This window comes from Thamnophis elegans, chromosome 7, assembly GCF_009769535.1.
Source record: "Thamnophis elegans isolate rThaEle1 chromosome 7, rThaEle1.pri, whole genome shotgun sequence".
NCBI lineage: Eukaryota > Metazoa > Chordata > Lepidosauria > Squamata > Colubridae > Thamnophis > Thamnophis elegans.
The window spans coordinates 35,443,543-35,461,304 of NC_045547.1; the positions used below are offsets into that span (position 1 = coordinate 35,443,543).

General features: G+C 39.0%; 1 protein-coding gene across 8 annotated transcripts in view; it reads right to left on the reverse strand.

Moving 5' to 3' along the window:
* The window catches only part of CNOT4 (CCR4-NOT transcription complex subunit 4), an 84,059-nt gene that overhangs the window by 27,355 nt on the left and 38,942 nt on the right, over window positions 1-17,762 (reverse strand). For 3 of the 8 annotated variants that reach the window (XM_032220999.1, XM_032221003.1, XM_032220998.1), the window contains exons 6-8: window positions 16,178-16,303; window positions 5,962-6,095; window positions 2,280-2,435 (exon numbers count right to left, since the gene is read on the reverse strand). In XM_032220999.1, coding sequence (XP_032076890.1) covers window positions 2,280-2,435; window positions 5,962-6,095; window positions 16,178-16,303 — 416 coding nt within the window. The remainder of the gene's footprint in view (window positions 1-2,279; window positions 2,436-5,961; window positions 6,096-16,177; window positions 16,304-17,762) is intronic. The other 5 variants (XM_032221005.1, XM_032221002.1, XM_032221004.1 and 2 more) reach the window with 3 other exon arrangements.

The following is a 17,762-nucleotide window of genomic DNA, read 5'->3' on the forward strand; positions in this document are numbered from 1 at the left end:
TTAGTTTATAGTTTTATTGATTTGTATGCCGCCCACTCCCGAAGGACTCCGGGCACCTTACAATAAAACAAGGGGGAGGGGGAATAATACACAAACAACATTAAAATATACAGCAATCACAATCTCCGGGGGGGCTGGATATTTCGAGAACCCCCCCGGCCTGCTGGAGCAGCCAGGACTTAACAGCTTTGCAGAAGGCCGGGAGGGTAGTAAGGGTCCGGATCTCCATGGGGAGATCGTTCCAGAGGGCTGGTGCTGCAACAGAGAAGGCTCTCCCCCGGGGAGTCGCCAGCCGACATTGGCTGGCAGATGGAATCCGGAGGAGACCTAACCTGTGTGATCGAATCGGTCTATGGGAGGTGATCGGCAGGAGGCGGTCTCTCAGGTGGAGAGATAACAGCGTTCCATGTTTCACTGTACGCTTTGTGCTGCGGCATGATTCTGACCATATGATCATAGAAACATCTTTGGGCAGCTCTGGCTCAATGACTTTAAAAAACAGAGATGAGCCGCACCCCCTAAAGTCAGCTACAACTAGTGGAATAAAACCTACAGTAGTGAAATGCTATTTTAAAATAAAATAGCATTTCACTACCTAAATTTAGTGACCTTTGTCGGAACTTGATTATTCCAAACTTAACTGACAAAAAAAATTGACAAAAGGTAACTTGAAAATTTATTTAACATAAAGGAGTAGACTGGAAAAGATATTAAAAAGTGTACATTACATTTCTGTTATTTAACACTTTCTAAACATGTTTAAACTGAATTGGAACAGATTATATTTTTAAGATCGTCAAGTTTAATGTTGAAATTTATTCCATCATAAAGTCATGAAAAAGATGGCTTGATAAATAGCTGCCTAAATATTGCAGTTTTCCTTAAAAATATAAACTTTAATATCCCATGATAGTGAAAGTATATCTCTATCAACAAGGAATTTAATATGGTTTATCCCAGTATTTAATAATTTTTGCTTTCTATTCCTTAAAACATTAGACTTTTACTGATATTTGGAGGGGTGGAGCTGGGGAAGCCACACTGAAACCTTTGATAAGTTACATGCAATCTTAACATCTGAAATTACATTCCCAATTTAGATGAAATGCTGAATATCTATCAAAATATATTTTTCTTTCTCAAACCAAATGCATTAACAGAAAAACATGGCCATTTTTCCTTCCATAACCTAGATAATACAATGAGAGGATAGGAAGAAGCAAAAGCCTCGTTTTATATATGACTGTGAAGTTCCTGCTCAACTGAAATCACATTAAAATGTAAAAATATTTTTAATATATTTCCTATGCTTATAGCTGAAATGAATTAACACTCACAAACCATTACCACACTATTTTATAATCCATTTTAGTAGATATCTATTCATCTACAATTAATACAATATAAAATGGACTAATTGCTTCTGGATAGGACATTAAATTTGGGTAAAAGAACATATGAAGAGTGGTGTCACAGATATATTCTTCTACAGGAATGGTGCATCCTGAAGTGTTCAAATATCATCATTAGATGTGAAGCATTCATTCTATTCAAGAGTAACTATTGAAATAAAAGGCACTTCATCTGTTCATCTATTACTACTAACTTAATTGAGCAATTTGTGTACTGGACCTCCTATTATTTGTTTCCTTATTACACAGTATAACTGCAACATGAAATATACAAATTGAGCTACATCAATGTGCTTTAGAATCTGCACTTTTAGTCCAAGATATAAAAACCCGTACAAAATATTCATGATGCGAGAGATTTTTAAAATACTAATTACAAAATCAAGAAATTTTTAGGAATGGGAAAAGTTAATGCAACTCAGTACAGCGCCATATTTGTGTAATACCAATATAATATTAGTGAATATTTTTATTTTTATATTTGGTTCAAAATATTTAAACCACTTAAGTAAAGGTCACCAGAAATCAGAATTCTTACGCTGCAATACAAGTTTGTTGTTGAACTGTGATATTATCCTTTCCTAGAATGCTGATGTCAACGATTGTTTAAAAATGTTTCACCTCATTTGCAACCCTTACCTTTATACAGGCATCTATTGAAAAGCTGCTCACTGAATAATGAACAGTTTTTTTTCCACCCACATTAGGATTAAGAATCAACTAGTAAACTGGGGCAACCATATTTATTTATAATTTTATCAGCATTTGAATTCAGCTCTCCAGACAGAGGCTGGGGAAAAAAATCATCCCTCCACAACAGTGAGAGAGAAAGAAAACTAACTGAAGTATAAAAGGCAGCACAATTACCCGAAATCTGAATCTGGACCATCTGGAGTCATGTGTTCTGGGTCTGTGCCATTTTCTAAAATAGGAGGCGTTTTCCTGTGTTCCATTGTTAAGCCGTTGACTGATTTACTTGAACTCTGTAATGATGGCCAGGCATCTTTGTTATTACTGTTGGGTCTGGAAAGAGGTGAAAGTAAAAGAGAGTTCAAGTTATAGAGAAAATCTTAAAACTGAAACATTGGGGAAATTATTCCTCATTCCTTAAATGATTGATGTTGAGGAACGGGAAAATCTTTAACTCAAATTGTAGTGTCTGCATGTAACACTAGAAAAGTAAAAGTGAGGAAGGGTTGCATCAGGTAAACATTTGTATTTGTGAATATGTAGTGGTCCAGGGAAATTTGACCATCAAAATCTAGAATTCTTGAAGACTTTATATTGTCTGGTTTTTTTATTATTTCTTGAATATGGTTCATCTTCCATCTGATAAACTGTATGCCTATACTCTCAATACGAATTTTCCCTGGGCTGACTGCATACTTCTAAACCGTATTAGTTATTGTAAACCTCAGCTCACCTACCTAGCTCTTAACCCCTTCCCATCTTTTAATCCCCAACACTTTTACTAATAAGCATATCTAAATGAATTAGGCTCCTCTGGAATGGAAAAGGAATGAACAGTTTAAATAAAATTTATATCATCATCTTTAACTATTTAGATGATTTCCATAGGAATACATGAACCTCTGTTCATATTAAAAGAAACATGACAATAGCTGTTTTCTTCTGCTTGTTGATCTAGTAGTTTTTCCTCGTTACTTTTAGAAATTGCTATTTATATGTAAAAATAAAAGATTTCAGAACCTTATACTATATGTTACATATGTGCAACATGTTCGACTTACAACATTTCATTTAGTGACCGTTCAAAGTTACAACGGCACTGAAAAGTGACTTATGACCATTTTTCACACGACCATTGCAACATCCCCATGGTCATGTGATCAAACTTCAGATTCTTAGAAACTGACTCATATTTATGATGGTTACAGTGTCCCAAGGTCACCTTTTGTAACCTTCTTACCAGCAGAATCAATGGGGAAGCCAGATTCATTTAACAACTGTGTTACTAACTTAACCACTACAGTCATCACTTTACAGCTGTGGCAAAAAGGTTGTAAAATGGGGAAAAAGTCACTGAACCAATATTTGACTTAGCAACATAAATTTTGGTCTCAATTATGGTTGTAAGTCAAGGACTACCTGTATATGCTCCAGCATTGATTTTATGCAATATAGAAAGTTCTGGATTCTCAAAAATGGTTTAAAAGAAATCAATATGAATATGTATATATGCATTTTAAAATTATATAAGCTGGTAATGGAACAAAAACTCTGTTACAGTTTTCCATTTTTGAGATTTTATTTGCACTTTTTCTTCATTAATGCTTTTATCCTCTCCAGCAATGAAAGAAGATGAAAAGAACACAAATGCTTCAGTTCCATTTTTCAAATGGAGAATGACAATCTCCCAAATTATTATCACTTATCCTAATCTCTGCTCAAAAATGCACAGTATTCAGAATAAATTGATACCAAAAAAATCTGTTTTAGATGAATGTATTTATAATTGCTACTGCGGCAAAGTTTTAATAAAATGGTCTTCCTAAAAATACCTTAAACAGAAAGTAGGAAATTGACATTTCCTACAAAAGAACACGCAATTTCTTTAGTGACTTTTCCACAATACATATATGTATCAAAAATCTTCATGAAATATTATTTGGCACAAATTACATTGGTATTTTGAGAAGGGGCCATCTCTGCCTGCCACTAAATACCACTTCTTTTAGAAACAAAGATAAATAAGTTAAAGGGCTAAACTCAGTTCTTTTTTTAAAAAAATGCTATTAAGAACGGCTTATTAGACCCTAGAATTTATTTTGATTCACTTTCATGTTGCTTTCTTTCTTTTAAAGTCTGATAGTGATGACTTAAATGCTGGATGGCATAGAAAATTTAGGCAATCTATAAACTGAGAGAATCTATCTTTGGGTCAAATAAATATATCACAAATGCCAATTTGATGTCAGTCAATTATACACAAAATCATTTTGCAAGAGTGATTATGAAGCTTTAGATTCCTTCGCTGTTGCGACAGGCCACATCAGAGTTTGTTGCCATTTCAGAATGCAATGCTGTTATTTCTCATTTTCTTATCCTCCAACTCATTTTGCGAGAAAATTGAATTTGAACCTCACTTGAGGTTTCCTTCGATATATATTTATCTCTTGAGACAGATATTAAAGTATAACTAGATAGCATATTATTCAAACAAGACACACAAATTAAAAAGATCAAGCTGATTGTCCTATTTATTTGAAATCAATCGCTTGAATTAAGAAGAAAAGTCTACACTGTACTTATTACAAATTTTGCTAATCTATTTTTAACTTTACAAAGTTAAGTTTCTAAACGGTTCCTTTAATTATTTCTCAAGATAATTCTGATCCTCTAAATCAACACAGGACAAAATGACAAAGAAATATAAGACCTTGCTATCTGAAAGATTATATGAAAAGTATTTTACTAAGCCATTAAAAAAAAAGAACTTATTCTTGATCATCATCCATTTGCTCTAGTCATCAACTACTGGTATATATTGCACCAACCCTATCCTATCCTTATACTATTAATTATTTTGCTTTCTCTTAGATTAATTAAAAGTATACCTAACAAATGTTTTAACAAAATACTTTCTAAGCATAAAATTACTTGTTTCTAAATAATAACAATGTACCCATGTTAAGATAAGCAGTGAAACTTTTAACTTGAGAAAACTATTCTAAAAAGTAACAGACCCACAAACTGCTAAATAGCAGGACTGTGTAAGTCACTTGAAGGACAGTTTGCAAAACAACCAAAACATTATTTAAACTTGCTTCCTGAAGTATTCCATCTACTTGAAGGCTCAGTACAATCACTTTGAAGGCATTCTGATGTCATCTGAACTTTTATGTGCATGTAGAAAAGACACCTGACTAGGACTGACCCCAAAGGTCAGCTGGGAGCAGCTGATACTATTGAAATAACATCTATTGGAGAATTACCTATAAGCGCATATGCTGAAAATTTCAGATAATTGACATTTGAATACACTTCCTCTCAAGTATTATAATCTAAACATCACCAATGTACTATAGCTCAAATATATAGAAGCACAATTCAAATAAGGTACCAAATGTAAGAAAATTTATATGAAGATTAATTTTATTTTTCAAAGGCTCTGTGGAAATATTACCTTCTTATAAATCTAACCAATTTGTTCAGTTTGCATTACCAAATTGAAGACCAGGTCTACTTCATAATAATAGTTTATAAAATATTTGTTCAGAACATCAGTCGAAACTGAAATGAATTCAGATTATGCCACAAAAACCTATCAGCATGGTTATGTCTGTGACATTCTATGTAAATGTATATATATCTAACAGAAAGGCAATTTTCTGTTAAAAACAAATTTAAATTTAATAAATATATGTACACATTGAAAATATTCCACACATCTATATAAAACAGAAATAATGCAAAAAGAATAATTTTCCATCTATATTGATTTAAGAAGTCATAAAGTAAAATTGATCAAGAAGAAAAGGAGTTTTGATGGAAAACTAGAAAACTCTGGTGGAGAACCTGTACTTACACATCATACCTCTGTAGAGAAGTCACTTTGTTTTTGTTCTTGTCAACTACACTTGTGGACAACTGGAGAAAGTTGGGGTTTAATTTATATAGTTCTTGGAGTAACTTCTGTTCATATTCTTGATGTTTGCCAGCCTGAAGTGAAAGAAAAGCCAGAAGTAAAAAAAAACCCTGATTAATTTAAACATATACTTTATTCCATGACATACTAGTATCTTCACACAATACTACTGCACAATACATCATTTTAAAAATTCCCAAATCAATATCTACATTGGATAAGATAGTACAAGAGTGCCAAATCTGTACAAATCATTGTCAGAAATAGAAAATCTGGTTTGTTATACAAATAGACCCTTTTTTTTAGTAAGCACAGTTGGGACTGACAACTCAGTCATTAAGTAAAACATTCTCTAAGTGAAATTGTAACTATTTTATGATCTTATTTTTCCTTTCCTTTCTTTCCCAATCCTGCAGAGATTGTAAAAATGCAAGGACTGATTTCAAATTACTTTCCCATCACTGTCATAACTGCAAATGGACTACCTGAAAACTGAATTACTTTTCTAATATGCTGAAATTTTAGTCCACTCCATGACATCTATAATTTAACAGTTTATGCTGATTTAGTGGGAGTACTAATTTTGATTTGAAATAAATGTTGGCTTACTTAAATAGTCGTTCTCTGTGCGCTTCGGGAGAATCCAAGCATGGGTTAAATTCTTTTTTTTAAAGTTTTTTTTATTGTTTTAATTAAACAAAAACACAAAAAAAGAATCATCCTTCATTACATCTTGTAGAAAGCGTGTCGATTGGTTACAAATACATTTCGTTCGTTTCTTCCACAATCATTACATGTACTTCATTCATATTAAATTGTACATTTTTAATCAAAAATCTTTATGTATTTTACTATCAATGTACCACAATTCTCATTTAACTACAATTATTTAAACATGCTTTTATCTGAAATCATTTGTATTTAAAGACACAACCACCTACTGGCATTCATTCACAATTTCAATAAACCTCCAATAACATTACACCTTTATAACATATTCTGAAACAAAGTCAATTAATAAGATATCTAAGCATTCCCCCCCCCTTTCCTCCCAACTCACTATTTAAAGCTTTTATCCAATTTGCTTTTACCAATACAGCACATGTATATATCATTAAACATTATCCATTAACATTTCCTTGTTATTATTGTAGTTAACTAAAAATTATTTACTATTTATATCACCTCTCGTCTCATCAGGCCCAAAGGAAATTATATCTTTATAGCAAGATCTAAACAAAAATTTATTAATAAAATTTATAGGTCTTTTCCCTAAGTCCCAATTTACAAATTATATCCAAGTTACTTTTACTAATTAAGGTTATCATTTCATTATTATCGTAATTAATTATGTTAACGAATAAACATTTAATAACAATCTAAAACAATCTATAAAATACTAAAATTCCTACTTATTAATCACCAAAAATATCCATTAACATTTCCTTGTTATTGTTGTAGTTAGCGAAAAATTATTTACTATTTATATCACATCTCCTCTCATCAGACCCAAAGAAATTATACCTTTATAACAAGATCTAAACAAAAATTTATTAATAAAATTTATAGGTCTTTTCGCCAAGTCCCAATTTATAATTTATATACAAGTTACTTTTTACTAGTTAAGGTTATCATTTCATTATTGTTGTTATAGTTAATTATATGTTAACGAATAAACATTTAATAAAAATCTAAAACAATCTACAAAATACTTAAATTCCTACTTATTAATCACCAAAAATTAACTAACTTTTTATCATCAACTTTCATTATCAACCTGTATCTTTCCAGTGGCAAAACAATCTTCTCTCTCTTGCCAGTTGTTGTGTCAATTCTCTTTTCAGCTCCTTTATAAAGTTTTTAACTTCTCTCTGCACTTTATTGCTTAAGAGATCTCTCAAATAATCGCATTGCCCTTGAATTGTTATTAAAATTAGCTTGTCTTTGGTTGTCAGACTTATTTCTGAAAAGGTTTCTCTTAACTCCATCATTATCACCCCCTTTTTTTTCTCCTGTATCTTGAAGTCTGGGAAAAAGCTCCAAATTGTCAAATTCACTTTTCCATCTTCCCTTCTTTCCACTTTGACCCATATTTGCTCCATTAATAAGTTAATCTATTGTCTTGTCTTTATCTTCTATATTTTCATTCTCTTCTTTCATTTTTGGGGCTCCAACCTCATCATCTTTGCTGTGAAAAACAATAGTCTATCCAACTTCTTCTCAAATCTCCCAAATCCTTCCAACATATTTTGAATTCCAGCCAGGATATTTCAAAATTTTAAGGTTTCCTCATCTGCATATTGATCCATTTCCCCCCCCCGAAAAAAATGAAGGAGAGAAAAAGAAAAAATGAATCTAATAGCCACTGCCACTCTAGCCTTCCAAGCCTCTTTTGTGTGTGTGTGTGTGTGTGTGTGTGTGTGTGTGTGTGTGTATTTTAGGTTGACTTAAGCACAAATTCTTTTGTACTCTTCAAAAGAGAAGGGTTCTATCTTTTTCTTTCCTTTTCCTTCCCTTGCCAAAATATTTTCCAAAAGCACCTGCGAGAACAATTCTTGCCCTTGGCTCTTTATCAGATTTTGTAAGCAAGTTACAAACCCTTCAGTTACAAAGTCAGTAAGATCAAAGTAGAAAGAACAAAGGATACATTGTTTCAAAAAAAGAACTCCAGACTCTGACTTCTGAGTGGCAGATTCCACTTTTTCATACTTGTCTCAAGATTATGGAAAACAAAGATCTTTAATTGTCTTTGGTGGAATTTAATAACAAATGGTAGGAAGAATTTGTTACAATAAAAAAGAGGGTTTTAGTTCAAGCCAAAAAATAAGGTGACAAAAAATAGAGGAAAAAAAATCAATCCGTTCACTTCAAGCGGATAAACAGGAAACGTTACAGTCACTTCAATCCTCAAAATATTTTTACAAAAAAGAACAAAACTTTCCAAGGCAGTCCAATAAGAATTAAATTCACTGCTTTATTCTTTTACTTAAAGGACTAATTTATCTTTTAAAAAAAAGTTTCTTTGGGCAATCTTTCTCAGAATAGAAAAAAAAAAACCCTTACCCAATGGACTCACTTTCACTTCCTTCCTTCCGGAGCCGTCTCCGACTTCGTCAGCCTAGGGCTGCGTGTTTGCCACCGGCTTGAAGCGTTTCCCTTGGGTCAATCAGGGACTTTGCGATGTCCCTGAGACCAGGAAGGCTTCGTCTTCCTGTTCACCGTCTCTATGGGATGGTTTAGGTCCAACTGGACCATCCAGTGGCAAAAGTGTCAATGGCAGTCTCGGACTGTTGAGACCGCACATTGTGTTGTCACGACATTGGCTCCTCCTTCCAGCATGGGTTAAATTCTGTCTATCTGCCCAAGGACTGAATTGGAATCACTTTGGCCATACCTCCCAGCTCCAACTGGATCCAGTTTTTCAATCAAGGCATGGTCCTGTTGATGACATAACTCCACGCCGGACATCGGCATCCTCGTAGACATGCTGTAGAAACTGATGGAGACCCCAGGGTGGAGTTGGACTCTCCCACAGCGCATAGAGAATGACCGTTCAGGTAAGTCAACGTTCATTCTCCTGTGCGTTGCTTGGAGAGTCCAAGCATGGGACATACCCAAGCTAAATGTCACTAGGGTGAGAAACATCCAAGTCCTGTAGGACCCGTTTCCCGAACGATGCATCTGCAGAGGCGAACTTGTCCAATTTATAATGTCTGACAAAGAGCAAATGAGTCGCCCAAGTCGCTACCTAGCAGATCTCCTCGACTGAGGCATGGTAGCCGCAGTCCTAGTGGAGTGTGCCTTGATGCGAGCCAGAACCAGTCTACCTTGGTGCTTGTGGGCCAGGGAGATACAAGCTTTTAGCCAGCGCCCTATGGTAGAAGGGGTGACCTTGCGGCCCATATAGGCTGGCTGAAAGGAGATGAAAAGTGACTCGGAAAGGCAAAACGAGGCAGTGGAATTAATATATCTCCAAAGCGCTCTGCGAACATCAAGAGTATGCCAGCGGTGTTCCCTGGGATGACTGGGCCTTGGGCAAAAGTCCAATAAGATCACTTCCTGGACCCTATGAAAATAGGCATTGACTTTTGGGATGAACGAAGGGTCCAAGCAGAGAATGACCCTGTCAGGATGGCTGATTCATAGTTCTTCCTGGACCAAGAGGGCTGCCAACTCCGAAATTCTCCTGGCCAATGTGATGGCTATGAGAAAGGAAGTCTTAAGAGTCAAATGTCGGAGACTAGTGGATCGTAACAGTTTGAAAGGAGCACAAGAAAGCGCTCTTAGGACAATGGAGAGCTCCCAGGTAGAGTAACAGCGAATGACCAGAGGCCAAAGGTTTGTGGCCCCTTTCAGGAAACTGCATATGCTGAGATGCTGACTGAGAGGTTGATGTGTGATGTTATGACAAAATCATAGACAGAACTGCTACTTGCCATCATAGGGTGTCCCCTATCAAGACCCTGCTGTAGGAAGTCCAGTATCTGCGGAATCAATGCTGAAATGGATTCAACGCACATCTTGGCACACCATCATGAGAAAGTGGACCAGGTTGTCAGGAGGCCCCTCTCAAGTGCCAGATGGTCAACTGGAGCCACTGGGGCTCCAGATGCAGGAAGACCCCCTGGCTGAGAGAGATTGAATCCTGTGGAATTCTCCAGGTGCAGGCAATGGAAAGGCTGACAAGATCAGAGAACCAGGACCGTCTGGGCCAGTGAGGAGCTACCAGGAGAACCTCCACTTGTTCCGCTAGGATTTTCCTGATCACCCTGGGGATGAGAGGCAGCGGAGGAAATGCATACAGGAGCCCCCAAGGCCAGGGGCAGCAGAGGACATTGACACCCTCCACTCGAGGCAACCGGAACCTGGAAAAGAACCGAGGAAGATGGGTGTTCTCCAGATTGGCAAAGAAGTCGACGATGGGATGACTGAACCTCAATGACAGCTGGTGAAAAAGATCCAGATGCAGGAGCCACTCCAAATGATCCAAAGTGGTCCTGCTTAGCCAGTCCGCTCGTAGGTTGTTCACCCCGGAGCTGTGCTTCACTTCTATGGATTCAGTGTGCTTCTCCCCACACCTTCCGAGACCCTCCGTCATGAGGGAGCTGGACCAAGTGCCCTCCTGTCGGTTGATATGTGCCTTTGGCGCCACGTTGTCCGTGAGTATCAGGATATGTCGACCTCGTATCTCCCCCTGAAATCAATGGAGAGCTAGACGTGCCACCCTCAGCTCCAGCCAACTGATGTTGTGCGACAGTTCTTGAGCGGATCATCTGCCCTGTGCTATCTGGTTCTGCAGATGAGCGCCCCAGCTGAACAGGCTGGCATCTGACGTGACAGTCAGGTGGATGGTTTCCTTGAAGAGGGTGCCCTTCACCATGGCTGGTGAGTGCCACCATTGGAGGAATCACAGGACTTTTGGCAGAAATCGAACCCTGTTTGAAGAGTTGCTGGTGTCGGCCCACTGAAGAGATAGGAGAAACCACTGGAGTTCTCTTACGTGTAGTCTTGCCCAAGGAACTATTGTGAGACACGAAATCATCTTCCCGAGTAACTGGGAAGGAAGAAGTACTGGAACGTGGCTGGAAGACTGGATCAACTGCACAAGGGACCTGATGCTGTCAAGGCGGTCTTGAGCGAGAAACACCCGGAAAGATGAGGTGTCAATCACCCAGATGTAACAGTCTGATGGTGGGTGACAGCTGGCTCTTTTCCAGTTTGATGGAGAACCCATGATATTGCAGAGTTCGCATGTTGAGTCGGAGATCGCGCACAGCCTGTGCCAGGGAGGACAACTGGATGAGAATGTCATCCAAGTAAAATTGGAGCCTCACTGGGCGCAACCTGAGATAGGCAGCCACTGCCAAAGGTATCTTGGTGAAGGACTTGAGAGCTGATGACAGGCCGAATGGCAGGGCTCTGTATTGGTAGTGATGCCCTGCAAACTAGAACCTCAGGAACCTTCTGTGGGATGGCCAAATTGGAACATGGAGCTACGCTTCTTTTAGGTCGATAGAAGTTATCGGATGAAGCCCAGGATTGATTGAAGGGACTGCATCTTGAAGCCCTTGTACACCAGGCGGACATTGAGCTTTTTTAGGTCTAGAGTAGCTGTCCCCTCCCCCCCCAACAACTTGGCACTAGAAATGGGATAGAATAGAACCCTCTGTGTTCTTGCCCTGAGGAAACTGGCTCTATGGCCCTGATCTCCCTTAGATGCTGGATTTTGCTTTCTATGAGACCTCTCTTGGTGAGACAGGTTGGGATGGGATGATGAATGAAATGTCGAGGAGAAGGAAAGGAAATGAAGTCCAATGTGAGACCCAGCCTCACTGTTTGCAGTACCCACACGTTCTGTGGTGATACCCTCCCATCGGGTGACAAACAGCTGCAACTGCATTCCTATGGGAGGACTGGGTTGAAGGTCACTTATTCCGATGAAAGGGTCTGAAAGTAGACCCTCCTCAAAATGGAGTAAGCTGGTGCCTGCCCGTCTCAAAAGGGCTGCCTGTCCTGCAGACGGTTAGTTCCCTGCAGGTAGAAATGCTGGAAGGATGGGGTAAAGGGATTTGAGTCAGGTGCTCGAAATGGCTGTCTGCGGAAGTATGATGGGGATCTATGTTCAGTTTTACGGGAAATGGAAGACAAAACTTTCCTCTTGTCCTTGGTCTCAACAAGAACCCAAAGAGGTTACCTCCCTTGAAGGGAGCAGAGGCCAACTTTCATTTGGACCTCATGTCCGTGTGCCAATGGCGAAGCCATAAAAGATTACGTGAAGTAATGTTAAATGCCAGGGCTCTTGATGTACATTTTGCAGTGTTAAAGGGTGGCATCCGCTGAATACTCTGCTGCAGCTACCAGCTTATTGACATCCTGTCACAATCTGGAATCGCTGGGAGGTAATCTAGTCTGCAATTGGCAGAGCCAGAGAATGGAGGCCCTATTAAAAAAGGAGGCAGCTGTGGCCGCTTTAATGGCCCATGCTGTTGCCTGACATGTTTTATGGCAAGCCTTTTCAGACCTCTTATCCTCCATCTTGAGACCCTGTAGGAGATCTGGGAGAAGAACAGAGGACGATGTAAGAGCTGCCACAGAAGCATCCACAGAATAGCAATAGCAGTAGACTTATATACCGCTTCATAGGCCTTTCAGGCCTCTCTAAGCGGTTTACAGAGAGTCAGCATATTGCCCCCAACAATCTGGGTCCTCATTTTACCCACCTCGGAAGGATGGAAGGCTGAGTCAACCCTGAGCCGGTGAGATTTGAACCGCTGACCTGCTGATCTAGCAGTAGCCTGCAGTGCTGCATTTAACCACTGCGCCACCTTCAGAGCTTCAGAAGCTCCTCCATACTGGGATGAACCATGTAGAGTTACTACCACCTGGAGTGGTTAAGGCACTGGGCTGCGCCCATTGACACTGCACCACATCCTTAAATAACTTTGGTGAAGGGATGATTTCCTGCCCCTGGACTGGCTCACTAAACAAGCCCCCATTTGGATCCAAAGGATCAGCAGTACCCTGATCTGGGGAAGCTATAACCCCATATGGGTGGCGGCCTTGGTCTTGTACAAAATATATTTGAACAAGGTAGGTTTAAAGAGACACATGAAGGCTGGCTTGTCCAGAACTAGGCCTTCATCTTCAGATAGGTCTTTAACGGCCAGGTCCTCCCCACTCCAGATTGATTCCTCACTGGCAAGGGAGGGATGAGGCAAAGAAGGTCTCTGCGCACAGGATCTTTCCCTCGGACCTTGCATGGGATTCTGAATAGGAGCTAACCTGGTGGGTTGATATCTCTGCTGCAGACCCTCAGCAATCCCCTGGGATGTGGCCTTGGCAATTAATTCACGCATCTCTGCTGAGAGCGAATGGCAGAGCCCCGTTGCAGTGGGATTGGTGGAAGTCCCCGGAACTGAAAAACTAGGGAGACTGGAGGATCTCTCTCTGTCTCAACAGAACATGCAAAGAGCTCTGCCCCCTCCCCAAGGGAGGGTGCTAGTGCCTCCGAATCTCCTGAAGCCTCATCTGGGGAGAGATCATGGGGCTCCCCTTCGCTAGCTGACAGAGGAGGATCCAGGTTCGGAACCTTGACTCTCTGAGGTCCCTGGCTGGCAGTCACTGGGCCTCTGCCATGGTTTCCCAGTGGACCTTGGCAAACTGCTTTTCCAGTGCCTTTTGGCATCTAACAGCCTGCCTATCCTGCCCCTTGGTCTGCTTTTTGCCATCTGCATTGGGATCTATCCCCCCTCAGAGCCTTCTTGGCAGTCCAGCCCGCCTTCCTAGGTAGGGTCAACTTCGTTGGCTGGTGGAAGGGCCCTCATGCTCAGTGTCCTCCATGGGGCTGCGCTCTGCCATTAAGAGGCTGATGAAGAGGCTTCTTGAAAGTCAGAGGCAAATGCTGTCACAGCAGTTGAAATCAAAGGAGGACAGCTGGCTTCCACTCACCGAGGCTGCAAACGTGGAATGCCGGTTGAGCATGTGCCACGTGGTCACCGGAATAGGCTATAATTGGCCGCACAGAAAAAAAAAGGTGCAGATCAATTAACTGAAGCTGATCTAACACTTCATGGAGTAGGACTGAGGCCAAAAAATTCCGAAGCTGTGAAGTTAACCAGTCTCTCGGGTAGTGGAGCTCCAGCCGGCGACCCAGACAATATCAAACCACTCCATGCAGCGACCTCCTGCAGAGCTGGGCAATTTGAGCACAAAAAACGCGGGAGCCTAGATCAAAACGGCCGATCCAAAATGGCTGCATGGCTGAATGAAGCCGCCGCTTCAACTCCAAAGAGGCCAGGAGGTCTGCTGCACCACGCGGAACACCGAGATGGAATCGGATAAACTCTGTGGCTAAGTCTCTGTCCAAAGCCCGCAGGCGTCTGAGCCAAAGCCCAGAACACTGTAAGGGTGACAATGGAAACGCTCCCAACTTCCCACTCCAAATAACTCACCAACAAAGACAATGAAAATGAAAAAAATAATTCCAGAGAAAAAAACAAAATACAACTAAGAAAAAATAAAGAAATTCTCTTCTATCTGACCAAAAACTGCTGGAGTTTCTTTGGAACGTCCACTGGGCTAGACTTAATTGAAAAACTGGATCCAGTTGGAGCTGGGAGGTATGGCCAAAGAAATTCCAATTCAGTCCTTGAGCAGATAGACAGAATTTAACCCATGCTTGGACTCTCCAAGCAGCGCACAGGAGAAAATGAGGTTTGCTATTCAAGTTTCAATTGATGTTAACTATTGCAAAGATCCTTACATAACCTTTGAAAATGGATATATAATGTGCTCTATCAATTTCTACCATAAAATATTTACATGTCAAATTTATTTTTTTATCAATATATATTTTGATCAATACCTTTAAGGCTCAAAAAATTCAGCTTTTAAGAAATTTTAATTTTGTAAGACAAACTACACCATAAAAACAGTGTGTCTCTCATATGATTTGATTCAGATTTTATTGAGCTACTGACTTATTCCTAACTTGCCATACCTGGTTTGATAAGTTTTATGTTAGCAAAAAGCACTCGTATATTATTTAATTTTGACAGTAAAGTTATTGAAGTGTTGGAGAGATTTTGTCTTTCAGAATCAACTGACAATATCAAATAGATTAGTAGTAAAAAAAATGGGGCAAGGAGGAGAGGACAGAATTTTTCAGCCATCACACAATTACATTTTAGTGATATTGTCCAAAACCTCACAATTTCAGGGCTCTCAAACAAAAGTATTACAATACATTAATATTCTCATTCAACTTATTGATAGTTTCAGCTAGACCTTTCACATTTCAGAAGATCAGATTATCTATTTTATTTATTTATCTACACGGACAGTGTTTTGGGTTCATTTTCAAAAAGTTATTTAGAGATTCTGCTGGAACTGCAAACGTAATCCTACTTATAACTTCCTAAAGCAGCTATATTATGTTTTGAGAATTGCACTTATAGCCTTTAGTGTTTATAGTGCTTATCAGCTCATTTTATAATTCTGCTTTATACCTTGTTCTTTCTTAACCTTGATTCTAGGGAAACTGAAAAATAGCTATTATGATTGGGGTGGTGATGGTAAGCTCTGTTTTGCCATATAGGATCAATCTTGGAAGAGAAGAGTGGCTTAGGACAAAAATGTTAACCCTCAAAATACCTACCTGCATTTCTTCTTTTGTGAAACTGGCTGCTTCATCTCCTAATTCATGTAGGTACATACAGTCTGGCTTTGGACACTGCATGTTCTTCAGAAAATAACTGCAGTACTTTGTGGTTCCTAAAGATGCCTGATGAAAGATGTAATGTGTCAACAATTTTCAAAGATAACAAACAATATACTGCAGAAGTAGACTTGCCTTCATAAGGAAAGAAAGAAAATGTCATATATGTTACTTTTTTGTTGAATAAATTAATGCAAAGCCAATTTCTCAGGGTTTTCTGTTCAATTATATTACCATCAATTTGTTTAATGTTAAATATCGTTATGTCCATATATATCAATGGTTCTCAACCTTCCTAATGCCGCAACCCTTTAATACAGTTCATGTTGTGGTGATCCCCAACCATAAAAATTTTTTCATTGCTACTCTATAACTGTACTTTTGCTACTGTTATGAATCGTAATGTAGATATTGATATTGGAAGACTGCTATCATATCACCCTTAAGTCCTTCTTTTCATTCAACCAGACATATCCAGTTCCTGCAACTGTTATTCATATGTTTGAGCTTCCAGTCCCCTAATCTTCTTGGTTGCTCTTCTTTGCACTTTTTCTAGACTAGAGTCTCCACATCTTTTTTATAGAGGCAGCCAACATCTTGTCTACTCCTAAATTTTGGGTCTGAAAAGAATCACATCCTGGAGGCTGGACAACCTCGGCTGCTATACAATCATACACACACATACACAGAGACACACAGTGGCTTTATTCCCACAGCCTCCTTAACTAATTTGCCTGCAGCTGCATCCACAAACTTGCTTACCCTGCCTGGATGGAACTTCAACCTGGTTTGGGGTTGTTTGCAGGAGTGCTCTTAACCTTGGTGGTGGTGGTAAGCTTAACCTTAATTTATTGGGCAAACATTGTGCATTGTTTATTTTTGATGTTTATTTTTTTAAAAAAAGTTTTTTTATTTTCTTTTTCAATTTCATTCACAAATATACTCTCTTATAATTACCATTAATTATATCATTATCATTAATTATTTATTTGCTTACAAATATACAGAATACAGTTTGGGTCACTTTCTTGCCACCTCATTTTATTTTGCAACAACCTTGTTCCTTCTATCTTCTCTACCTCCCTTCTCTGCCTTCTTCTTTCCTCCTCTCCTTCTTCCCTTCTTCTTCCCCTCTCTTTCCTCTCCTCCTCATCTCCTCCTTCTTCCCCTCTCTCCTACTCTTACTTCTCCTCCTTTGTTTCCTCTGGTTTACTCTTTCCTTTCCCTTCTCCCCCCTCCCTTCTTCTTCCCCTCTCTTTCCTCCCCTTCTCCTCATCTCCTCCTTCTTACACTCTCTCCTACTCTTATTTCTCCTCCTTTACTCCCTCTGCTTTACCCTTTCTTCCTTTCCCTCCTCATCTTTCCTCCTTTCCGTTGTTGCCCTTGCTTATTTACTTTCTCTGATTGGTTCTGGGGGTGGCATTTCAGGAAACCCAACTTTATATTTTCATACATATCACTTTCTCTGTTACATTTTATTTTTAATAATAATTCCACTTGTATCATTTTTTAAAATTGTTTACTT